The sequence below is a fragment of the Panthera pardus genome, unplaced genomic scaffold (genome assembly GCF_024362965.1).
Source record: "Panthera pardus isolate Hobbes unplaced genomic scaffold, ASM2436296v1 HiC_scaffold_18, whole genome shotgun sequence".
NCBI lineage: Eukaryota > Metazoa > Chordata > Mammalia > Carnivora > Felidae > Panthera > Panthera pardus.
In genome coordinates this window covers 8,030,052-8,056,985 of record NW_026526743.1, presented here as the reverse complement: position 1 = coordinate 8,056,985, position 26,934 = coordinate 8,030,052, and the positions used below count along the sequence as shown (strand labels likewise).

At 41.6% G+C, this 26,934-nt stretch overlaps 1 protein-coding gene across 1 annotated transcript in view; it reads right to left on the bottom strand.

Moving 5' to 3' along the window:
- LOC109259248 (zinc finger protein 345-like) overlaps positions 1–26,934 on the bottom strand; it is a 103,281-nt gene that overhangs the window by 6,729 nt on the left and 69,618 nt on the right. The window contains exon 3 of the mRNA XM_053905809.1: positions 11,590–11,685. Coding sequence (XP_053761784.1) covers positions 11,590–11,685 — 96 coding nt within the window. The remainder of the gene's footprint in view (positions 1–11,589; positions 11,686–26,934) is intronic.

Here is a 26,934-nt window from a genome sequence, read left to right as displayed (position 1 = left end):
ATAAAAGATTCCTAAAGCAATCATACACTAACATATTAGATTTTGGAAAAGACCAAGACCACATGCCTTCACTGGTCAATTGACCAAACATTTAAACAAGTAACTCCTTGGATGCTCCGGTGGCTCAGTTGGTTAAGCATCCAACTGTTGGTTTGGGCTCAGGTCATGATCTCACTTTGTGAATTCCAGGCCCACACTGGGCTCTGCACTGACAGTGGGCATCCTTTTTGGGATTCTCTCTATTTCCCTCTCTCCTTACCTCTTCCCTCTTATCTCCTGTCTCTCAAAATAAATAATTATTAAAAAGGTAATGGAGAACATTATATTTTTTTTAAAAAGCAATTATGATAAAATTCATCAAAATTCTACAAATAGTAGAATAGAGGAAACCCATTGAAAATCATTCTAGGTAGCAGGCATTACCCTGATACCAAAGAGGACATAACCACAATACAAGAACAAAAAAAGGCTAGTTTGTCGAATATAAATATTGCTACACTGGCCTTCTTTTGACATCCATTTGCATGATAACTTCTCTAGCCCCTCACGTTCAATTGGCAGACGGCTTCAGGTCTAAATTGAGTCTTTTGTAGGCAGCAGATTAATCGGTTTGGGTTTTTTTAAATCCATTCAGACACCCTATGTGTTTTGATTGGAGTGCATAGTACATTTCCCTTCAAAGGAATCATTGACTAGATACCTATTTGCTGCCATTTTATTATTACTTTTGGCATTGTTTCTGGAGATTTTTTTCTGATACTTTCTTGTCTTTCTCACTTTTGGTCTCTCCTCTGAAGTCAAAGACTATCCTTAAACATGTCTTGGAGGGCTGTTCCAGTGGTCACAAACTCCTTTAGTTTCTGTTTGACTGGAAATCTCTCTCTCTCCTCTAGTCTGAATGATAGTCTTCCTGGAGAGACTGTTCTTGGCTGCCTATTTTCCCCATTCAGCATTTTGAATCTGTCATGTCCCTCCCTCAGGCTTGCCAAGTTTCTGTTGAGAAATCTTGAGCTGGCCTTATGCTTTTCAGGGTGGGTGAAATACTTCCTCTGTGTTGCTGCTTTTAAGATTTTGTCATTATCACCATAGTTTGCTAATTGGATTCCAAGATGTCTTGGTGTTGGCCTCCTTTTGGTGATTTCTGTGCCTCCTGAATCTGCAGGTCTGTTTCCTTCAACTGATTAAGGATGCTTTCTTCTATTATTCCCTGAAATAATTTTTCTGACCCACTTTCTCATCTTCTTCTGTGACCCCTGTAATATAAATCTTATCACTTTTGAGGGAGTCCCTGGTTTCCTAAGGCTATTTCATGTTGCATAGTTCTACTCTCTGTCTCTCTCTCTCTCTCTCTTCCTTAAGTTTCAGTATTTTCCATTATTTTGTCTTTAAGGCCACCAATTTGCTGCTCTCATTCTTCCAACATGCTGTTCATTGAATCAAGTGCATTTCAAATCTCATTTATTGCATTTTACATCACTCTTCCTTTGCTAAGCCTCTTATCTCTGTAGTAAGAGCCTCACTGCTGTCTTCTTTTCACAAGCCCAGTGAGTATCCTTATGATAGTTGCCTTCAATTTTCCATTTGGAATGTTACTGATACAGTGTTTCACTGAGATCTCTGGCCATGGCCACAACTTGTATCATTTCGGATAAATTCTTCCATCTTGGCATTTTGTCTACATCTCCACCACCCTCTGTATGTTAAAATAGCCAGTTATGTCTCCTGCTCTATCTTTGATGCCAGTGCTGTGCAGAAGCTCTCCTGCCAGTGTTTGGACCCTGTCCTCAATGGGGCGAGTTTTGACTGGTTATGCTGTGGTCTGCTTGTGAGATGAGACCAGACATCAACTCCACCAGAACTGAAGCCATGCAGAACTGTGTGGTCACATGTGGTGTGGGCAGCAGATTATGCAGGTCCCCTGAGGTAGGGGCCAACCTTGCTGGGATTGAGTCAGGCTTGACTGAGAAGGGCAGTTCCACCAGAGCATAGGGGCTTGGGGCTTGTTGTAAGCAAGGCAGGCAGCCATTGTCCCTGCTGAGTCCTTTCTCTCAGGGTGCTCTGTGTTCATGCTGAGGAACATGGGAAGGAAATGGAACCAGTCAGCTCCTTTGTTCCCCATCATGCACCTCATTGAAGGGCCCCTAGAATATCAAATAATCTCACTCATCTGTGTCCCAAATGCTCTTCACATTGCTGTTTCCATGCTGTCTACCCCCAGGTTGTGAGCCTACCTTCTGTCCAAGACAGGGCAGTACCCTCCTGGATCTTTCCCAGCTAAGCCTGTCGACCTTGAAAACTCGAGGCTTGAAGCCACACTGTAAGAATGCACAAATGCAGGTCTTCTCATTTTCCAAGACAATGACATTAGGGAAATGTTCTCCTTGTGCATTCTTCTTTGAGCTCCACTCTCTCTCATCCTTCTCCACCACAGCTCCCTGCTTTCAGCAGCACTATAATCTGTTGCTCCCCCAGCCAAATCTCTATACTTCCTACAATCTTTGATGTGCCTCTTCTCTCACATTAGCTGGGTAATTCCTCTGTCAGTCTTAAGGTTGCTTGTTGGGATACTTAGGACGGTTTAGTGGTTATCTAGATGTGTTTGTGGGATGTGAGGAGGGTAGGGTACTCCTAGTCTGTCACAATACTATCTTCTTCTTCCCTGACGAATCCCTATTTTTTTATATTTTAAGTTATTATTTTTTGAGACAGAGTGTGTGTGCAAGTAGGGTACTTGCACAGGGAGACAGAGACTCTCAAGCAAGCTCCATGTTAGGTGTGGAGCCTGAGGCAGGGCTTGATGCCATGACCCTGGGATAATGACCTGAGCAAAAATCAACAGTCAGACACACCACCAAAATGAGCCACGAGTGCCCCTAAAGAATCCTCATTTCGGAAAACCTGTTAACACTCAAGCAAATTTTACAAAATTGGAGATTACAAACCCAACACATAAGAACTCATGGTTTATACACAACAAAGAACAAATCCCCCAAAATACAATTACAGTTACAGTAGCATCACAAAGAATAAATTGCCGAAGAATTAATATAATGTTAGAGGTCAAAACTGGTGCAGAGAAAACTATAAGTATTGTGAAGGAATTGAAAGAAGTAAGTGAAACCACATCCATGTTCTTACATTGGAATACTTCAAATTATCCAACTGTCAGTATACTCAAAGTGATCTACTGATTTCATGCAATCTCCATCAAATTCCCAGTGACATTTTTGGCAGAAAGATCACAACCAAATGGAACATTCACATGGGTATCGCAGGATAATATATACTCACAATAATCTTGAAACATAAAGACTACTCTGGTGGCACCACACTTTCTAATTTACAACATACTATAAAATCAGTTGTCAAACTAATGGATTACAGAAGAAAACAGACATAGAATAATGAAAAAGTGATGGTGAGCTACATGTGCACATCAATGTCAATGTGATATTCTCAATGTGACATATGAAAACGAACAGAGCATCTTCTTAAAACTCACATTCTGATTTCAATTTTTATGTGGGGTCTATTTTGACATTTCTCACAAGCCTGACCCTGATGCAAACATCTTCACTTCAAGAGCCACACTTCTATATTCCAAGAAATAAAAAAACACAAGAAGAAATCATGGAGGACTTTGAACTTGAAGAAAAATGAGGAAATTACTAATCCTCATATCATGAACAGAAACAACCATTCTCCTTGAACACTTACGACACAGTATAGACCATTCTAACAGTTTTCCATAAATTTACCCACCGATCCCAGTAACCTATGAGAACAATACTATTGTTTTCATCTTTCAAAAGAATATCTGGCAAAATTGCAATAATAGTATAAATGTGTCTTTATCCAGATTATCTGACTTTGAATTCATCTAAGAGGAACACACCAACCATTATACAGAGACAATCCTAAAAGTAAGTTTACAGAAAGTTTCAACCTGGTGATGATAATGCAAATATATTAAAACCATGAAACTGAGTAACATAAAAAGAAAAGTGAAGATTCCACGTAAAATACAAAAATTACCAATTGAATACAAAAGAATAAAAGTGATAGAATAAAAAATGTTTACTCTCCCTGAAACTAAGAAGTGTTTTCAGTGACATACAGATTATACATCTATTTGTGGAAAAAGGTTTTTTGACTTGCAAATATACCACAAACACACACACTCAGAAATACAGATGAGGACAAAAGGAGGAGAAGATGGCAGTGTAGGAGATGCTGGGCTCACTGTGTCCTGCTGATCACTTAGATTCCACCCACATCTGCCTAAATAACCCAGAAAACTGCCAGAAGACTAGCAGAATGGACTCTCTGGAGCCAAGCGTAGACAAGAGGCCCACGGAAGAGGGTAGGAAGGGGGGAGAGGCGGTATGCACTACACAGACTGATGGGAGGGAGCCCGGGGAGTGGAGGGGCAGCCTGCCCAGCAAGGTAGAGCCCCTAGTCTCACTAGCAAAAGAGGAGGGGCCAGACGGAGTGTGTTCTGACAGCCAGCGGGACTTAACATCTGGAATGTTATAAGTCAACAGCTCTGCTCCAAGAGTGTGAGGGCTAGAGGACAATGGGAGGGAGAGTTGTTGAGCCCTGGAGGACAGAGCTCAGCTCAGTGGGGAACAAAGGCGCTGGCCAGCGCCATCTCCCTCTCCCATCCTCCAGCCAAAATCCCAAAGGGAACCAGTTCCCATGAGGGAACTTGCTTGCACCGCACAAACACCCAACGCTGTGCTTCTGTGGAACCATCCCTCCAACGGGTCTGCCTCTGTCCCAGTGCCACAGGGCCCCTCCTGAAGTGGACCACGAACCACCGAAGGCAAAGTGAGCTGATTCTGCCCCTCCCGCCCCTGTGCACCTTGTGGATCCACCCTGGCTAATACACCAGATCCCATAGAAGCAGCACCACAAGCCTGGCAGTGTGCAGGTAGTCCAGACATGGGCCACACCACTCCACAGTGAATCCTGCCCCTGGGAGAGGGGAAGATAAGGTACACACCAGTCTGACTGTGGCCCCAGCTGTGGGCTGGGGGCAGATATCATGTCTGACTGCGGCCCCGGCCACCAACACAAGTTACCTCAGACAGCACAGGGGAGGAGCCCTGCAGTTCTGCACCATTCCAGGGACTATCCAAAATGACAAAATGGAAGAATTCTCCTCAAAAGAAACTCCAGGATGTAGTGACAGCTAACGAAATGATCAAAAACGATTTAACCAATATAACAGAAAATGAATTTAATATAGTAGTCATAAAATTAATCACTGGGCTTGAAAAAAGTATAGAGGACAGCAGAGAATCTATTGCTACAGAGATCAAGGGACTAAGAAACAGTCAGGAGGAGCTAGAAAATGCTATAAATGAGGTGCAAAATAAAATGGAGGCGACCACAGCTCGGAATGAAGAGGCAGAGGAGAGAATAGGTGAATTAGAAGATAAGATTATAGAAAAAGAGGAAGCTGAGAAAAAAGATTAAAAAAATCCAGTAGCATGAGGGGAGAATTAGAGAACTAAGTGATGCGATGAAACGCAATAATATAGGCATAATTGGTATTCCAGAGGAGGAAGAGAGAGAGAAAGGTGCTGAAGGTGTACTTGAAGAAATCATAGCTGAGAACTTCCCTGATCTGGGGAAGGAAAAAGGCATTGAAATCCAAGAGGCACAGAGAACTCCCTTCAGACGTAACTTAAATCACTCTTCTGCATGACATATCATAGTGAAAGGATAAAGAGAGAATTCTGAAAGCAGCTAGGAATAACCATGCTCTAACATATAAATGGAGACCGATAAGACTCGTGACGGATCTGTCTACTGAAACTTGGCAGGCGAGAAAGGAATGGCAGGAAATCTTCAATGTGGTGAACAGAAAAAAATATGCAGCCGAAAATCCTTTATCCAGCATGTCTGTCATTTAAAATACAAGGGGAGATAAAGTTCTTCCCAAACAAACAAAAACTGAAGGAAATCACCACCACTAAACCAGCCCTACAAGAGATCCTAAGGGGGATCCTGTGAGACAAAGTAACAGAGACATCACTACAAGCATGAAACCTACAGACATCACAGTGACTCTAAACCAATATCTTTCTATAATAACACTGAAAGTAAATGGAATAAATGCGCCAACCAAAGGCATAGGGTATCAGAATTGAAAAAAAAAAAAAAAAAAAACAAGACCCATCTATTTGCTGTCTACAAGAGACTCATTTTAGACCTGAGGACACCTTTAGACTGAAAGTGAGGGGATGGAGAACTATCTATCATGCTACTGCAACTCAAAAGAAAGCTGGAGTAGCCATACTTATATCAGACAAACTAGACTTTAAATTAAAGGCTATACCCTTCATAAGTATATAAGAATTGAGATCATACCATGCATACTTTCAGACCACAATGCTATGAAGCTTGAAATCAACCACAGGAAAAAGTCTGGAAAACCTCCAAAAGCATGGAAGTTAAAGAACACCCTACTAAAGAATGAGTGGGTCAACCAGGCAATTAGAGGAGAAATTAAGAAATATATGGAAACAAATGAAAATACAACAATCCAAAGGCTTTGGAATGCAGTGAAGGCAGTGCTGAGAGGAAAATACATTGCAATCCAAGCCTATCTGAAGAAACACGAAAAATCCCAAATACAAAATCTAACAGCACACCTAAAGGAATTAGAAGCAGAACAGCAAAGACACCCCAAACCCAGCAGAAGAAGAGAAATAATAAAGATCAGAGCAGAAATAAACAATATAGAATCTAAAAAAACAGTAGAGCAGATCAATGACACCAAGAGTTGGTTTTTTGAAAAAATCAACAAAATTGATAAACCTCTAGCCAGGCTTCTCAAAAAGAAAAGGGAGATGACCCAAATAGATAAAATCATGAATGAAAATGGATTTATTACAACCAATCCCTCAGAAATACAAGCAGGTATCAGGGAATACTATGAAAAACTATATGCCAACAAACTGGGGAACCTGGAAGAAATGGACAAATTCCTAAACACCCACACACTTCCAAACTCAAACAGGAAGAAATTGAAAGCTTGAACAGACCCATAACCGGCGAATAATGGAATCATTTATCAAAAACCTCCCAACAAATAAGAGTCCAGACCAGATGGCTTCCCAGGGGAATTCTACCAAACATTTAAAGCAGAGGTAATACCTGTCCTCAAGCTATTCCAAAAAGTAAAAAGGGAAGGAAAACTTCAAAACTCATTCTATAGAGCCAGCATTACTTTGATTCCTAAACCAGACAGAGACCCAGTAAAAAAAGAGAACTACAGGCCAATATCCCTGATGGATATGAATGAAAAATTCTCAATAAGATACTAGCAAATCTAATTCAACAACATATAAAAAGAATTATTCACCATGATCAAGTGGGATTCACTCCTGGGCTGCAGGGCTGGTTCAACATTCGCAAATCAATAAACATGATACATCACATTAATAAAAGAAAAGATAAGAACCATATGAGACTGTCAGTCGATGCAGAAAAAGCATTTGACAAAAATCAGCATCCTTTCTTAATAAAAACCCTCGAGAAAGTCGGGATAGAAGGAACACACTTAAAATCATAAAAGCCATTTATGAAAAGCCCACAGCTAGTATCATGCTCAATAGGGAAAAACTGAGAGCTTTCTCCCTGAGATCAGGAACACGACAGGGATATCCACTCTCACCACTGTTGTTTAACATAGTGTTGGAAGTGGTAGCATCAGCAATCAGACAACAAAAGGAAATCAAAGGCATCAGAGTTGGCAAAGATGAAGTTAAGCTTTCACTTTTTGCAGATGTCATGATACCAAACATGGAAAACCCGTGATACACTCCACCAAAAGTCCGCTAGACCTGATACGTGAATTTAGCAAACTCGCAGGATACAAAATCAATGTACAGAAATCAGTTGCATTCTTATACACTAATATTGAAGCAACAGAAAGACAAATAAAGAAACTGATCCCATTCACAATTGCACCAAGAGGCATAAAATACCTAGGAATAAACCTAACCAAAGATGTAAAATACCTGTATGCTGAAAACTATAAAAAGCTTATGAAGGAAATTGAAGAAGATATAAAGAAATGGAAAAACATTCTGTGCTCATGGATTGGAAGAATAAATATTGTCAAAATGTCAATACTACCCAAAGCTATCTACACATTCAATGCAATCCCAATCAAAATTGCACCAACATTCTTCTCGAAACTAGAACAAGCAATCCTAACATTTGTATGGAACCACAAAAGGCCCCGAATAGCCAAAGTAATGAAGAAGAAGACCAAAGCGGGAGGCATCACAATCCCAGACTTTAGCTTCTACTACAAAGCTGTCATCATCAAGACAGCATGGTATTGGCACAAAAACAGACACATAGACCAATGGAATAGAATAGAAACCCCAGAACTAGACCCACAAACGTATGGCCAACTCATCTTTGACAAAGCAGGAAAGAACATCCAATGGAAAAAAAGACAGTCTCTTTAACAAATGGTGCTGGGAGAACTGGACAGCAACATGCAGAAGGTTGAAACTAGACCACTCTCTTACACCATTCACAAAAATAAACTCAAAATGGATAAAGGACCTGAACGTGAGACAGGAAACCATCAAAACCCTACAGGAGAAAGCAGGGAAAAACCTCTCTGACCTCAGCCGCAGCAATTTCTTACTTGACACATCCCCAAAGGCCAGGGAATTAAAAGCAAAAATGAAATATTGGGACCTCATGAAGATAAAAAGCTTCTGCACAGCAAAGGAAACAATCAACAAAACGAAAAGGCAACCAACGGAATGGCAAAAGATATTTGCAAATGACATATCGGACAAAGGGCTAGTATCCAAAATCTATAAAGAACACCCCAAACTCCACACCTGAAAAACAAAAAATCCAGTGAAGAAATGGACAGAAAACATGAATAGACTCTTCTCTAAAGAAGACATCCAGATGGCCAACAGGCACTTGAAAGATGCTCAACGTCGCTCCTCATCAGGGAAATACAAATCAAAACCACACTCAGATACCACTGCACGCCAGTCATAGTGGCTAAAATGAACAAATCAGGAGACTATAGATGCTGGCGAGGATGTGGAGAAACGGGAACCCTCTTGCACTGTTGGTGGGAATGCAAACTGGTGCAGTCTCTCTGGAAAACAGTGTGGAAATTCCTGATAAAATTAAAAATAGCGCTACCCTATGACCCAGCAATAGCACTGTTAGGAATTTACCCAAGGGATGCAGGAGTGCTGATGCATAGGGGCACTTGTACCCCAATGTTTATAGCAGCACTCTCAACAATAGCCAAATTATGGAAAGAGCCTAAATGTCCATCAACTGACGAATGGATAAAGAAATTGTGGCTTATATACACAATGGAATACTACTTGGCAATGAGAAAGAATGAAATATGGCCTTTTGTTGCAACGTGGATGGAACTGGAGAGTGTTATGCTAAGTGAAATAAGTCATACAGAGAAAGACAGATACCATGTATTTTCACTCTTATGTGGATCCTGAGAAACTCAGGACCATGGGGGAGGGAAAGAAAATAAAAAACAGGTTAGAGAAGGAGGGAGGCAAACCATAAGAGACTCTTAAATCTGAGGACAAAGTGAGGGTTGATGGGTGTTGGGAGGGAGGGGAGGGTGGGCGATGGGTATTGAGGAGGGCCCCTGTTGGGATGAGCACTCGGTGTTATATGGAAACCAATTTGACAATAAATTTCATATTAAAAAAAAAAGAAATACCAATAGGTATTGTTTTTGAGTCTTCTATAGCATTAAAAGTCTAGGTCTCCTTTATGTTTTGTGCTGGATTACATTCACAATTTTAAGGCATTTGAACTAATGTGATACACATTTTCTTTATTTGCAGCAACAGAAAAGAGATAAGGAAGAGTATCTATGGGACATGAGGGCAGAATAAAATGGAAGTTTACAGGACAGAGCTCTCATTCACAATCTCTACTTTCAACAGCCAATTCCTACAGCAATCATAGGAGGAATCCTTCATTTTCCAAAGCAGACAACAAACAAGGTGAAATGAAGGAGGAAGCTTCCAGAATAAATGAGATGATTAGTGCACATCTTCCCATAAAGATACTTAATGATAACAGAGAAAAAATATCAACCTTCTAGTGGAGGGATCCAGCAGAGAGCACACAGGAAGTAAGGAACCTGTAATGGGTGACACTGGGATCAGGTGGCTAATGTTCTTAAAGGACACAGAACGACAGCTGTGAAATAAATGTCCAGGACAAATATGTAAATCACGGTCTAACAGCCAAAAGGAAAATAACCATTTTATTCAAATATCAAGCCACTATTCCATGGTAAACAATTCAAATGGTCATCTTAGAGAGACTCATGGAGGAAGAAGAGAGAACAGGTAACTAAATGATATCAGGAAAACTCTGCAAGACCAACAGGTCAACCCAAATGATCTACCTCATACCTCATGATGCACATGCCATGTCAGAATTTTGATCTAATAAATCAGAAATGAATCTCATAAAGAGCCACACAGAAAGTGAAAACATTTATGACAAAGGCACAGGAAGTTTCTATTATACAAGAAAAAAGATGAAAATTATGATGTTACTGAGAAATAACGTACCCATTGAGTCTTTATGGCAGGCCGTGAGTTCTAAGTTCTCAGTGTTCTAGTTCCCCTGTGGCATTAATGTTGGTAGGAATATTAGAATACACATGGACAAATTATTTCACCATTGAGGAATGGAAGACATAAATTGGAAATTTCTTATTATCATTCATAAGAAAAATAAGCTTCTGAAGTGAAATAGAGCATGAGATTTTCTCATTTTAGAAAATGCTTTTTTATCTGAGGGAATTACTGAATCTCAGTGTTGTATGATTAAGCCTCAAGCATCAGTGGGGCGCCTGGGTGGCTCAGTTGGTTGACCATCCAACTTCAGCTCAGGTCATGATCTTGTGGTCTGTGAGTTCGAACCCCACATCAAGCTCTGTGCTGACTGCTCAAAGCCTGAGGCTCCTTCAAATTCTATGTCTCTGTCTCTCTCTGCCCCTCCCCCACAATTGCTCTGTCTGTCTGCCTCTCTCTGTCTCTCTCTCAAAAACAAACATTGAAATAAAAACAAAGATTATAGCCTCAGGAACAATGGAAAGCATAAACCGGAAATCACGTGATCCCTGTCTCCAGTGCTCCTGGGATTTGGACACCAAAACCCACTCTGTCCACCACTACTATGACACATTTCTCACGAAAACAGAAACTGGGAATGACCTACAATAGAGTTTCTCAGAATATGGAGAATTCTCCAGGGCCTTCAAAGCAAAGGAGAAGCTTTCAGACTTTGGAGATACTCAAAGCACAAGGGGAGTCTCCTGGCACTCACTGTGGATGTGATGGACCATCACTGGAGCAGAACAAAGAATCCTTCGAGAATGTAAGAGTATGACGGGTTGGAAAGCTGATGTCCCGCTATGAGTGGGACAGACATAAAACTGGGCTTCCAAACTAATTTCCATTCAAGGAGAGCTACTTGAGCCATACTTTAAATATTTGCATATCACCACTGTCATCTGTTTTGTTCATGCCCACCTACCTGCTGGTGAGGCTACCGTCTTCTTTCTCTTCACATCCCAGAGCTCCCTCTTTTTTTCCAAAAAAATGACCAGGTGAGGTTTTGACACAATGAGGCCTGATTATCAGAAAAAAAAAAAAAAAAAAAAAAAGAACATGCCTGTTTCTCAGATTCTTTCACCCCAATACTGTGCTCAGTACACGAGGGAGGACATTGTAGAATTCCAGAAAATGATTTCTGAATATTGTTGCCCACAAGCCCCTTTAGTATACTTGACAGGAATTTCCAACGTTCACATCGTGACCTCACGTCCAAGTACTACCACGACAGGAATGAGTAGCAGTTGGGAGCTTAAGTGGGCAGTACCATTTTATGCCACTCAATGTTTACAATTACCACTTATCTACAGATGATGATGCTCTTACCTCACCGTAAAGAAGGGGAATCTACAGCTGGAAAGGAAACCTCATGAAGATATTTCTCTATATCTACAAACTCGACTTCTTTCTCTGACTGCAGGGATCTGAATCCCAGTCATGCAAGAGGAAGCTTCCAAGAGACAGTCTTCCAAGGAAGGAACAAACCCGCGAGTGTGGTTTGGGAAGTCTGGAAGGAGTTATCCTCACCCAAGAAGAGGAGGTGTCCATAGGTCTCTAACATCACATCCCTGTACAGTTCTCGCTGACTCTGGTTCAGGCATCCCCATTCCTCCTGAGAGAATTCTATGGCCACATCCCTGAAGGTCAGCAGTCCCTGCAACAGATGCCACAGTTACCAAGTAGCCATAGGCAGCATTCATAATGGTACCTAAGATGCAAGAGGGAGTTAATGTCACCAGCTGGACCCCAAGACCTGATCTTCACTGCTTACTTGTTGATACCCACTGCCCTCAGTCCCTCATTTTATTTTAATTCTTCTTTCAACCTTATCTGTTACTTCAGGCAACAACACCCCAGGGCCATAGTCCCTTGTGATGGAAACAGAACGTATACAACAAAAGGTATGTCATCTGAGAAAGAGTTTATACCCACCCAGTCTGAGCTTATCCCCTGACTCACTCCTAAGCAGGTGAACAGGGGTGCCAACCACCGGAAAAGGATTGTTACCATGACCTCATTATAATGCTAAACTCTCCACCTAAGAGCGAGCACAAACCTCATTTACTATGTAACATCCATAGTAGGTATGGAAGTTGCTTTCAAAAAGTAAACATTCTAATGTGTATTTATTTTTGAGAGAGAGACAGAGCAGGAGCAGGGGAAGGACAGAGATGGAGACACAGAATTGGAAGCAGGCTCCAGGCTCTGAGCTGCCAGCACAGAGCCAAATGCGGGGATCGAGCACAAGATCTCGAGCACACAGACTGCATGATCATGACCTGAGCTGAAGTTGGATGCTCAGCCAACTGAGCCACCCAGGCCCCTCCTGTATACAACTGTTTTCTTCAGGCCCAAGTGCAACCTTATCCCTACCTTCACATAAGATGATGGGCTCTCCCTCTAATTCTCCACCCTGACTATATATGAAACCATTCCCTTCCCGGGGTTTCTGCTTTGGAAATGATTCCCTGTGATCTCCTTAATTGTTGAAATTCACATTTTCCTTGTGTGACAACCCCAGCTGGTATAGATTCTATCTGTGACTCACCAAGAAGTGAATTTGTTTGTTTGTTCAGGTACATTAGGAAAACTGGTTCTGACGTAGAGGAGGTTCCTGCTTTCTGCAGGAAGACCTTTTTCAACACAGTAATATGCTTTCATGTATTTTCTAACTTTGAGGTAAGAACTAGTGTAAATATTGTGTTTATTCAAGTGAATTTATAAAATGAAGGCATCAACAAAGACATCCACGTTTTTAAATACTATATTCACATCACATAGTATACCTGGTGTCTCTTTCTTGGATAGAAAGTCTGGGTGTGTTACAATGTACATAGCATATTCTAATATGAATTACAATTTCACAATGGTGCATTGAAGAGCTTTATTTTTTTTAAGTTTATATGCTTATTTTGAGAGAGTGAGAGAGAGAGCAAGTGGGGGAGGGGAGAGAGGGAGAGAGAGAGAATCCCAAGGAGGCTCCCCACTGACAGTGCAGAGCCTGACTTGGGGCTCCATCTCAGGAACCATGAGCTACTGACCTAAGCTGAAATCAAGAGTCAGATGCTTAACTGACTGAGCCACCCAAGTGCCCCCAGATTCTGCATTGCTGACAAGACATTAGCCTATTGGCCAGGGAATAGATATTTGAATAACAAAGAGCAAGAATTCAAAGGCAGGAACTCATGGAGTACTTGGAACTAAATGGGTTTTATAACAACCACAGGTTCTATTAGAATAGCAAAAAAGGCAACAAGGAGACTTCTGAGCATTTCCTACTTAGTACATAGCATCTACTCATTTTTCATAAATTAATGGAAAATGAATAATCATAATTATAAACAATTATCATCTATGAGAGCAAACAGGTTATTCTTCTGTTTCTCTGTCAATATCTTGTCAAGCATCCAGTACATGGAAGAGATTCCGTTTTAACCCAGGTTATGTGACCTAGAGTTGATCTAAAATGTCACAGTGGTCAATATCCAGACGGGACCCTAAAGCAATGTTCGTAACACGTGTGAAAGCTAAAAAGAATGATGGAAAGAAGAAAGTGTCCACACAAAATTGATCTCCTGTTTTACACTTCATGCACACATCCATACATTTAGAAAGCAGTTATATACATATTAAAAGTGATAGAGTGGAAGGCCACCTGGGTGGCTCAGTTGGTTAAGCATCTGACTTTTGATATTGACTGAGATTGTGATCTCAAGGCTCCTGAGTTTGCGCCCTACGTTGGGCTCTACGATGATAACAGGGAGCCTGTTTTTAAACTGTCTTTCTCTTCCTCTCTCTCTCTACCCCTTCTCCACTTGTTCTCTCGATATTCCCGTCTCTCACACAAACTACAGGAAACAAGTGAAGAGCAGGAAATGGTCGTGGAAACTAAGAAACATCCTCAATGACGTTACACTCATAAATCTAGGTTTAGATAATGATGCTTAGGTCTTTTATTCACACTGTCAACACAAACACATTGAAAGATATACATAAACCAGCTATTATTTCTGAATCTAGTATGATGGGGGATACAAACAGGAAAATGTGCACCTTCACCAGAGAAGGCTGACCTAGAGCCTGCAGAGTTTTAAGAAGCATCAAGTAAGTGCTGGTTGCTACATTCTTAAGGGGTCTCCTGACTGCCTATACATGTCTCAATAAGTAATGTTGAACTGAATGGTAATCACCAGAGAAATCCTGCAGAAGCAGTTTTACACTCAGAAATTCAAACGAAGGGGCTCCTGAGTTGCTCAGTGGGTTAAGCCTCTGTCTCTTGGTTGCAGTTTAGGTCATGATCTCACAGTTCATGAGTTTGAGCCCCCAGTAGGGCTCCATGCTGCCAAGTATGTGGAGCCTGCTTGCGATTCTCTTTCTCTCCCCATTTTTCCCCGTTCCCCCCACACGTGCTCTGTCTCCTTCTCAAAATAAGTAAATAAACTTAAAAAAAAAAATAAAAGGAACATTTGTGATCTTATACTGTGTGCAACTCTCCTCCCCCCCAGGACATATAAGCTTCGTGAAGCCACAGTATCGCTCTGACCACAGGTCCAGTCTCTGTGCTACTCCAATAAACTATCTTGCATCATCCAACATCTCAAGAATAGCTTCTCGACCATTGTGCTTGATGATCCCACCATATACTGTTGCATTGAAAGCTTTTGTTTCAATCCTCATTTCTACTCTATTCTATTTCAGGATTCTAAGGTGCAAGCATGTAAACTATGGGATTCTTCTTTTCTTGTTCTGAAAAGACAAAGTAAATAGATGAATAGATTTGCATCAAGAGTGTGGAGTAAACTAGCAATCTACAGGATGGAGGTCTGAGTGATTTAGAATCTCCATTCCCAGAAGTCAATATCTCTATTACACAAAGGTGAGGGCCTTCATTGTCCAGTGGAAACTGCTGGGATGTGGGTTGGGAGAAAGGGTCAAGAAAGGATTCTGGAGCCCTCTTTGGTCAAAAAAGCTGTTTTCATGAAAGCACAGGGAGAGGAATTGTGGCACCAAGGGCTGCAGTAGGATTGTGAGGAGACACTGATGATATGCTTTAAGTTGGAGGCATAGAGATAAAAGAAGTTTCTAAAGCATTTCCAGATAGTCAAGAAGACACAGAATACTGGCAGTCTGACTCTCATCATGCTAAGCTTCCCTTCTGCCTCTAGCAAAGCATTCACATGAAGGCAATTGTGAATTCCTTGAGCAATGTCATACTCTGCATATATCTAGTGTTTATCAATGGGTGGCAAGCTGTAAGAAAATTTAATCCTATCGGTATTTCTTTTGCCTCTGTTCCTTTCATCAATAACTACAGGCAAAGAGAAACTCAGAAGAGGTTTTCAGTTGAAATGGGATGGTTTCTGCACATCACTCAGGAAATATACCTAAAACCCTTACAAATGAGAAGGGAAATGTGAACGTTATAGAGGAGAAATCTAGCAGAGAGCACAAAGCCAAGTTAAAGCATTTCATATCAGCAGTAATGAAATCAATTGTAATGAAATAAGCTGAAAATGGGGTATCTTTTTTACATTCTAAAGAGCAAAAGTCTTCTTTTTATCAGACAACTTTGGAGTTAATCCGGGCCTCATTATCCATCCTGTGTATTTGTGCACTTTCTTCCTCCTGGTCTCTAAAGAGGAGATTAAGCATCCAGATCTGACCTAAATGGGAACGGTTTTCCTTGAGTGCTATCCCAGTACCAGACCCCAATCAGCAATAGGAATCTTGGACTCAACGCCTTCCCCTGTGGATCGTTCACAAAGGGAATATTTTCAATACTTGCATAACTTTAATTTGGAGTTGGAGAAGGGGGAGAAGGCTCAGCGATACAATGCAAGAGTGTTCTACAAACCTAATCTTGAGTATCATCGGAAAAGGTTAAAAATTAGGTGAAAAAATAGATCAGAAATCTCAGAACTAGAAAAACCAACACTTGTAATTTCAGTTAGCATGGACTGTCAAGAGAAAAAGAGGGAATGGGCTCTGCCCTCGAAAGCACAGCTTACCTGAGAACTGGCCATTCCTTCTTTCACCTGGTCCGCTAGATTTCTTCTCCAAAGATTTTGCTAGAGATATCACAGCTGCAGAAGGAAAAACTATCTTCCAAGCCACTAACACAGCCTCTTCCACTGTAAACTGATCACCTGCAGGCCAGACTTTGAAAAGTAGAAAAGACCCAACTTCCTACTCCTTTGCGTAAAAAGCTATTCAGAACCTTTTGAGCTCCTAACTGGATGCCAACTTATGAGTTTTCATCCTCTGGCTTCTGGAGGCTTCTCTGCCCACAGATGCCACTACCCCCACAAATGCTACTACATCATAGGCACACTTTGTTACACGGCCCTGATCCTCTCCAACTCCTGTAGAGGAGAACCTGGTACCTCTCCTAGAGCCAAAGCCTGCACTCACCTCTCCTAAATTATTGGGAAACCTTTGTGCTTCATCCTGGATTCCCTTAGAATCACATGGAGCACTTAATTAAAACAACACCATTGTTTCAACAAACATTGATTGACAGAATATGGGGGGGGGGGGCGATATGATCATTTTTTGAAATTCCACAAGTGATCCTGTTGGGAAGCATTTGGGAAGGTGACCATGCAAAAAGCACCATCATAGCTATGGTTATTGTCCAGATTTAAATCCATGCCTTCTCCACTGATCAGAGTTTCTGGAGATTTACACCCCCCCCCCCCTCTTTCTTCTTTGCAGTGGTAGACACCCTTCCACAGGGAGCTTTCCCTTGTACATGCAAATGCCTCTTTCAAAGGGTTTCAGAGCTTTTCCTTTGTCTGCTCCTTTAAAGTAATCCTTGTGCCAAAGACACACATTTTAGAATGGTAAAATGCTCCCCTTCAGTAGCAAAGTTTTTCCTAAGTCACCACTAAACAGTTTTCCCAACTGAATGCATTCTTTAATTCATTTGACATTTCTAATTCCTCATTATTTTCACTGAAATTTGGTGTTATCATCTTTTCCTTATTGTAGCCATTCTAGAAAATATTGAGTGGTTTCTCACAGTAAAACATGGAGTGATCTAAGACAGTTGTGCTGCTGCCTGAAACTGAAACCACTTAAAAGCATAAAATTGAACAATTGAAAATGGAGGCATTAAAACATCAACAAGGCTGGCTATTGAACTTAGTAACTTTTTTTCTCCTGGGGCAACCTCCCATTATTCCTTCTTAACCCCCCCCCTTTTTTTTTTAACCAAGTACCACACTGGAAATATGATGACAAAGGCTGGCAACACAAACACATTTCCTGTTGAAACAGGATGGATCCTGTTTTTCCCTATAAAAACCCCCAGCCCCTTCCTCTGGGTGGGCTTGCAGTTTTGAAGGTCTTAACCTGCTTCAGCCTCTTCTGCCTGGGAAAACAATAAAGCTCTTATTCCTCTTTTGACCAAACTCTGTCTTCACATTATATTTTAGCTCTGAAGAACAGAGGTCAGTTTTTAACCACAGAATGAATGTGTACGAGAAGAAAACATTTTCCTTCATCTGTTCTCTATTCTTTGGCCAGTCTAACAATTAAACTGACATCAGGCAGTTTCAAAAGAGAAAAAAAATAATTTCTTAATTATGGCAACCTCAAAGATATGAGGCTCAAAGACAGGCAATTGATGCTCATATGCCATTTGGAATGAAGGAGAAGGGGGTAGGGATCTACATCTCAAGAAGGAGGAACAACATCTACATTCAATGAGCAAGGAAAGACAAATGTTTATAAAACATATTTGCACTGCCGCGCAGATAACTCTTTATAAATGGTTCATCGCTGGGGCCACCTGAATGGCTCAGTTAAGTGTCGCTCCTTGGCTTAGGTCATGAGCTAGCAGTTGGTTAGTTTGAGTCCCACATCGGGCTCTCTGCTCTCAGCACAGAGCCTGCTTCAGATCCTCTGTCTCCCTATCTGCTCCAACCCTGCTCGTTCTCTCTCTGTCTCTCTCTAGAATAAATCAATAAACTATAAAAAAATAAAATAAAAATTAAATGTTCATCTCTGCTATTAACTCTTTCCTAGTAGAGGTCCCTCATCTAATTTATTCTTGGTATATGTATCAGCCTCAGAAAAGGACATTTTTCCATTGCCAGCAACTTAGAGGTTGCTAGAGGATATTTTGTTAAGTTAAATAAACCACATACAGAAAAATATATACTGTATGAAATCACATACATGCAAATCTTAAAAACGACAAAATTATTAAAGATCAGCATGTTTGTTGCCAGGGGCTGAGGATGGGAGAAATGTTTAGATGTTGGTCAAGTGGCAAAAAGCACTACTAATGAGGGATGTGTGAGCAGTGAATGTTACACCTCAGTGTGTATAGTTAGTACTAGTGTATTGCACCCTTGAGATTTGCTAAGAGAGGCTATCGGAAGTGTTCTCAACACACACACGTACACACACACATGTATTAACAATGGGAGATGAGGGATATGTTTATTGGATAGATTGTGGTAATGACTTTGTAAGCAGGACCCAAGGGTACAGGAGCACCTGGTTCCAGTGGCCCCAGACAGACCCAGTTCTGCCACTCATGGCTGACCAAATCCAAGGGCAAGACAGAGGACTTTTGCTGCCTGAATTTTGACCTCAGACTTCCTCACTAGGTTCCTTCCAGCTTGTCTTCTGGCTCAGGAGGAAGACCCTGAGGACAAAGTATCCCTCAGGGGAACTGGAACTACCCCTCAAGCCTCAAGGACTGCCCTGAGCAGAAAGACCCCACCCTGGATTGACTCCAGGACAATGACAGACTTCACTGTCTACCTGCAGGTCCTGACTCCTTTTGCCCCTCCACCCACCTCTCCCCTTTTCCCTTCCATACACCTGGAAGTGTATCCAGCACTTTGGAGACAGTCCTTGAGACATTATTCAGCCATCTTTGCAGTGTCAGCCTCCCTGAAATAACTTCCTCTCGTGTTTTGCCACCTCTCATCTCTCTGCCTTTGGATTTTGTCTGTGGTAAGTGGCCAAACCTGGTCTGTGTGGGTCCCCCAGAGAAGGCAAGAACAACAGTGGGATGATTGGTGATAAAACAAGAAGGAGATTTTTTTCACGGAGGCCAACACTGAGAAGAGAGGTGACCAACAACTCAAACACTGTGCCCAGCCTGCTGAAAATCCTTCCAGGTTTATATAAAGAAAATGTAGGATGAAGGGTGGTGGTACATGCAGGTGGTGAAGGCCAGGCCAATCATTGCATTGCTATCAGGCAGGTAGGGTCCTGCTGGCTCAGGGCAGTCCCTATTGCTGGAGGGGGTAGTTTCCTTCCCCATCCTGGGATGCTTTGCCTGCTGGGACTTCTTCCTGAGCTAAATGCTGATCTGGAAAAAGAATGGAATCAGTTGGAAAGTACAGACAAAGGTCTAAAGAGAGACAGTTGAAGGCACTGCTGGGTCCTCTTTCCATTTCATAAAATCTATGTATATTTACTTTTTAACACTTGACTGACCTCTAGATGTTCAGAAATGGGAAACAGGGTGATGAATGGGTTGGCTCCTGAAACTCCCATGGAGCAAGAATGTCCTATCCCCTTTTGGGGGTGTCAGAATTCCTGTCCCTTTCCAGTTGTTCAGGCTGAACTAAGAAATTGACATGAGACTGGGTGACTTCAGTTGGTTAAGGGTCTCTTGATTTTGTTTGTGAGATCAGGGATTGTGAGATCAAGCCCCACATCAGGCTCTGCTCTGACAGCGCAGAGCCTGTTTGGGATTCTCTTTGTCCCTCTCTCTCTGCCCCTCCCTGGTTCTCACTTGCTCTCTCTCTCTCTCTCTCAGTCTCCCATTCTCTCTCTCTCAAAATCAATAAACTAACGTTTTTAAGAAAATTGAGACTAGCAAAGACTATCCTTGTAACCTGTTTCTTTTCAAAAGAGTCAATTGACATTAAAGCTCAATATAGACCAAGTGAACTTCAGCACACCTATCCACTTCAGGTCCTCAGCCTGGAAATGTCTATTCATTATTGACTACCACCAGCTTTCTTTTTATATGTATCAGCTGACACATCCGCCTGCATTTTCTTCTGTCCCAGGCAGTTCACTATTACACTTATGACTGAAAACACTTAAATATGCTAATGGATTTCCTTGAGCATTTCATATATCAAGACGTCAACATTTCTCCTAGGACACAAGGCACAATGTTCAACACTTGGTCTCGAATGCCTGCATTCCCTAAAACATAGCTTTCCCTACACCTTCAACTGTGGTCAGTCACATTAAAATTCAGAAACAATTGCCCTTACCCGTATTTCTTGAAGGAACTTTGAACTATCTTTGTGCAACAGTCTTCAAACCCCATGCCCAGATGAATATTGGACAACTATAATCTCTCATATTGAAAGATACACATTCAAAGATAATTTAAAGTATTTCTTCAATATTACAGGACAAACTGTTATATTACTGATAAGATTCTGGCCTTATTGCTGGGGCCGTTAACATATTCGAACAGCTATTTATATGATAATTATAAAAGGGTCCATTTTATGCCTGTAATTTATTATTTATTACTAGAATACTTATATTTTGGTTAGTTTATTAATTTATTTTGTGTGTGTGTATGTGAAAGAGAGAGCACAAAAAGGGGAGGAGGCAGGGAAGTGCAGACAGAATCCCATGCCTTTAGCACAGAGCCTGATGTGGGGCTGGAACTCAAACCATGAAAACAGGACCTTAGCCAAGATCAAGACTCTGAGGCTGAACTGACTTGTGCCACCCAAGCATCCCTAGAATAGATTACTTTAGTCACAATTTTACTTACAAGGTCACTGATGCATAATTGAACATAACACTCTTGGAGGCATAAATATATAAATGGTTGACAGGAAGAACAACAGACTACATATTTCTTATGAGATGGGGAGGTTTTGTAATTTCTCCAGGCTACAGAGAAGAGCGTGAACACGTAGTGATTGTCACTCAGGATAAATGTCCTGACAGTGGGGAAAAATGCCTTTATTAAGCCCCAGTTGTTTACTTGCTTCCAGGTGGCCTACTGAAAAAGAGAAAAATTGTAATGATGGAAGACAGGGTATAAAAAGTTGCAAAGATGCTCCCTAGGACAAGGATGTTTGGGGTAGCTGTTATCTCAGGACACTATCTACTTGTGATTACTTCCTATCAATAGGTTGGCCCCTCAGCTTGTGCATGAACAAAGCATGAAAACCATAAATGAGTCCTAAACACAAAATATATGAGGTATAAGGATCATCATCCAGTATAGATGATGTGCAAGCCTGCAAAAAAAAAAAAAAAAAAAAAAAAAAGTCTTAAGAAATGTAGGAAGAGTTAAATCATACAAATATCTTACTTTGGCCACCATGGATTGAAACTAAGTTGTTCCTTTTAATGTTTATTTATTTGAGGGAGATTGTGAGCAAGTGTGAATGGGGGAGTAGCAGAGAAAGGAAGAGAGGCTCCATGCTCACTTTGGAGCCCCATGTGGGGCTTGACCCATGCCCATGAGATCAAGACCTGAGAAAAATCAAGAGTTAGACCCTCCACCAACTGAGGCACCCAAGCACCTCTAATTCCCTTTTTAGTTATTTTAAAACCTCATACTGTTCTCCTGAATGGCTGCTGCACCACATTGTTTTCCCACCTACAGTGCAACAGGGTTCCCCTTCTCTTCATCCTCACCAACACCCATGGTTTCTTGTGTTGTTAATTTTACCCATTTTGGCAGGTGGGAAGTGGTATCTCATCCGTGTTTTGATTTGTGTTGCCATGATGATGAGGGATGTTGATCATCTTTACATGTGTCTGTTAGCATTCTGGCTATCTTCTCTCAAAAAGTGTCTATTCATGTCTTTTGCCCATTTCTTATCTGGGTTGCTTGATTTGTGGGTGTTGACTTTGAGAAGCTTGTATAGATTTAGACTTTTCATTCAAGTCTCAATTACTGTGTCATCCCCCTCTTTTCAAATAATTGGGTAAGGTTTGTCCTGTTTTAGTAAAGCATATGCACTTTCAACTGTAAGAGAGAAGTTTGGAATCAAACTTCAGAAATGAACAAACAGTCCCAGAGAGTTTCAGAATTGGTACTTAGTTTCAGGTTTTTGATTCCCAGGATGTCTTGAAATCTAGTCCTTGTTCTCACAGCAGGTGACTTAAATATCTAAGCTGGTTTTGAGCAAACTGCAATTTTTCTTTGGGCACCTGATGTCTCTTTAAAGCCACAAGTTTTCACAGGTGTATGCTGGTGTCATGCAAAGAACCTTGAGAAGGGGAGCAGAGAATGAAATTATGTCATACTATAACAAAGGAGAGCCTGCAGAAAACTTACTGTCATGTAGTATAACATTTAAGGTTGTCACATATAGAATGGACCCTCTGTGGAACCCTGAGGCGTTACTCAACAGGTGTATTGCCATTCCTCCCAACTGAAGGTAAAAAGTACTGGCTATCCTTATCAACTGGACTATTTTGAAAAGGACTGCATGGGTGTTTCAGAGAACAATCAGTTTTCAGTGGGAATCGACATCACTAGTGGATGAACGTTGGGAACAAAAGATAAAGACAGATAGCAATGTTATTTTTTGCTCAGGGGTCCTAATCAAACTTCCATCCTCAGCCTTTGGGTCTTCTCTCAGGTACAATAGGGGTCATACAGGGACTAGTATCTGCTTCCCTTGCCAGGACTCTCCTTCCCAGGAACCTCCTATCCCCTGGAACCTCCACCCCATGCTCTCCAGGCCCTGCCCCCCATGGCTGCCATGGGCTGAAGTCCTGGCCTTCGATGCAGCTGTGGCCCAAGATGGCTTGAGCATGACCATTGATCTACGGCCTAAGCCTTGTATTCCTCTATTATGTGCTTGCTGCACTGTTGGGTTTCCTTATTTATGGGGCAATGATTAATTCAGGGCAGAGATTTTGACGGATCTATTTGAAGCTTGATGAGTGATGCACTGTGGAGTGTGCCAGTATCAGTTGAACATTTTCCTCACAAGAACATTGGTAGCTCATTGAATAGGACTGATCATTTGATCAGTACCACTAACCTCAGCTAAAGTGCCATCAGAGACAGAGCATAGACAACACGTTGAAATGTCATTTATCTCCCCTTGTTTCCAAATGTGGTTACTGCTGTCAAATCTAGATTTTCCTTCCCCCTTTTTGGGAAAAAGAAATTCTGGCATGACATTTTTCAAAGAAATCTCAGTCCAGTAAATGAATTGGGGCAGGTAAACTAAGGAGAAATGGGTGTGTAATGCTCAAAAGGCCTAGATACAAAGGAATAAGTTCATAGACTGGGACCCGTTGCTATTTATGGGAGACCCGTGTTTTTTTAACTGATTTAAGGTCTCTGAGGCAGGGGCTGCTGGTAGCACTGGGTTTGAGCACTAAGAGTGTAGCTCAGGTATCAATAAGGACAAAGGGAGATTTATCCCCAAGGCACAGAGTAGTTTCTCCAAGCCAATTGACAGGGAGGACTAGGAAGACACCTGTGGTTCCTTGGAGCCCTGTGTTTGGGAAGTAGGAAGACATGGAAAAGGTTGGCTAAAGAGCTGAAGGTGTGTTTGGCTCTTAAATTTGTAACTCTCTTTTTTCCAATGTCCAGAAACTCTGATCACTGGGGAAGAAATGGGTTTAAACCTGGATAATAACCAAAGCCTTCCTTACTGGTCTAAATGGTTCCCAAAGGCATCCCGTGTGGAGTTTCAAAACCGACCCTTGCTGTTGCCCCCCTCCTCAGGTTCTGTCAATTGTTGTGGTTGGAAACAACAGTGTCGAATTAATTAAGTGCTCCAGGTGATTCTCCCTGAGGCCAGAGTCAGTCGGCAAGGCTTCCCATTAATTTATGAGATTTGAGTGCAGGCTTTTGCTCAAGAAGAGGTAATGTAGTCTCGTCTACATGAGTGTGGGAGGATTAGGTCTGCGCAGCACACTGTTCCTATGCTGTAGAAGAATTTATGGGTGTCTGTGGGAGTGAGCCACTGAAACTATACAAGGAAAACTCAGAGGTTGGGCTCCAAGTACGTAGTCTCCGTTTCTGAAAAGTTCTGACACAAAAAACTAGCAAGTTTGGTCCTCCTGCATTTCAAAGTTCCGCCTGCCAGTGAGCACTTTTCTGGTGAAGATGTTCTGTTGGTGCCTTTGAGGACATTTTCTCCTGATTCAGATGTGATTTCTCCAGAAATACCTTCTGAAAAAGAAATCTAGAGGATGAGGGGAAAGAAGAAGAAATGGCCAGCTCTCAGGTAAGCCTGGTGTTTCAGGTCGGAGGCTGTCATCTTTTCCCCCCTAAAATTCCATGCATTTAGAAACCGCAAATGTTGATTTCTCTGTGTTTGGTGTTTCTGCCTTATGTTTTCACTAAAGCTTTACAACCTTCTCAGGAACAATACTCAAGGTTAGGTCTTTAGAACTCTTCTCCCCTATAACCGGGAGTCTTCTCTACATTCTCCAACCAGGCTTTCACTAGGACATCAACACTTGTCACTTTGAGGTAAAGTCCTGCAAGTATTGCAAACATTCCCTTTAGGACAGATCCAAAGGGGAAGGTGTTGAGTCCAAGATTCCAGTTGCTGATGGGGTCTGGTGGTGGGATTTCAGTCAAGGAGAACCGTTCCCCCTTAGTTCCCTGTTTAGTACCTGTCTGTAGAGCAGGATTAAGAAAATGAAAAATACAAGGCCCCCAGTATCTTAGGAGTCCTCTTAAGCATATGGGAATCCTTCTGGAGACCTTCCTTTTGCCTTTCCCTCCCCTGGCTGCAGTGTCACTCTTCACAACCCCACTGTGGATCTTGGTGCCCACATGTCCTCTCTTTGTGTTATAATAAAACTACCTTTTTGGACCAAATACTAAATGCAAAAAAAACAGAGAATGGATATGAGGCCTGAATAACTTGGAAACTTAAAAAAGGATGGGGGGGAGCAGTATGGTTTGTAAAATGTGAAAAAGATACTCTGTTTAAAATATACTAGACATACAGGACAGGGAAACAGCCGTCTAAATGTGGTGCTTCTCCCATTCAGATGGGGGCTCCCAAATATGGGTCACTGATCCTGTGGAAGCCGAGGGCATGAGTGGTGAAAAGAACTCACCTCTAGCAGAATAAGACATTAGATTTATGAATATACCTCAAGGGAGTGGTGGGAAGCACAGCAGAGGAGAGGCTCCTGCCTTGAGGCAGTGACTTGGGGCTGGTTTTGCTGGAGGAAGATGAGTATGTATGGTGACTTATGGAATTTGCCCTCATGTGGTAATTCTGCCTGGTTGTAAGTACCCATTTGTTAGTTAGTTAGGGCCTATAGATATTTTGAGGCAGGTCACCTGCTGGACCTGCCTCTCTTCAGCCAGGTGGGCCCTGTGGACTCCTCTACAATCCGTTGCTTGAAACTGCCTCAAAGCAGGCTCTACTAAAAGTATATGTGATTGAAGTTTGTATAAATCCACTGTATTCTCTCATAATTAGACTATCAGATTCACTGTTTGGGGGCCAACAGAACACACCAGGGATCGTGTGTCCTTTGGTGTGTCTTAGGCACTGATAGAAATTTGTTTCCTTACACTTCGTGTTCACTTCTTTAACTGGCCTGGTTCTCTCTGCCAGATCTCTCCCTTATAACGTTCATCCTCCCCCCTCCCCCATCTTTGCTAAGGATCTTAGATTTACTGAGCGATGTGCAGAAGCCATCACATTTCAGCTGGAAACTTCTTTCTTCTGAGTTTCTCTTTGCTTGTAGTTTCTGGTGGGGAGAACTAAGGCAAAAGAAGTGTAGCTTCAATTAAATTTCCTTACACTTTGGAGCCCATTGATAAAGGAATGTCATACTCTGCCTGTCTCAAGTATTTAATAAAAATTAAACATTAAGGTATGATAGCAGCTATGATTTACTTGAGGAAGGGCATATCCTGTCATTGAGTTGCAAAGTATAAAGAAATTTAATTGAAGCTACACGACTCTTGACTTTGTGTCCCTCATCATTGCCCCCCTTGAACAACGTAGACCCTTACATCTTTAAGGTTGTTAAAGTGGAAGGTCTCCGCTTCTGTAACTTCTTCCTGATGAATCGGTTCCTACCTATGAGTGAAGATTAGTCAGTTGGGAATTTAGTAGGAGTTAGGAAGGTTAAGGCAGCTGTCTTTAGACTTGATAAAATGTGGGAGTTTCCTTGAGGAGAATGAATCATCTGTCCCCTTGAAGTTGTGTCACTGAAAGAGTCTCATCACCAGGTGGAGAGGAAAAGAAAATAGCAAAACATGATAAAGTACAAAAAGAAAAAAAATGCCAAAATAAATTTTTATTTTCCT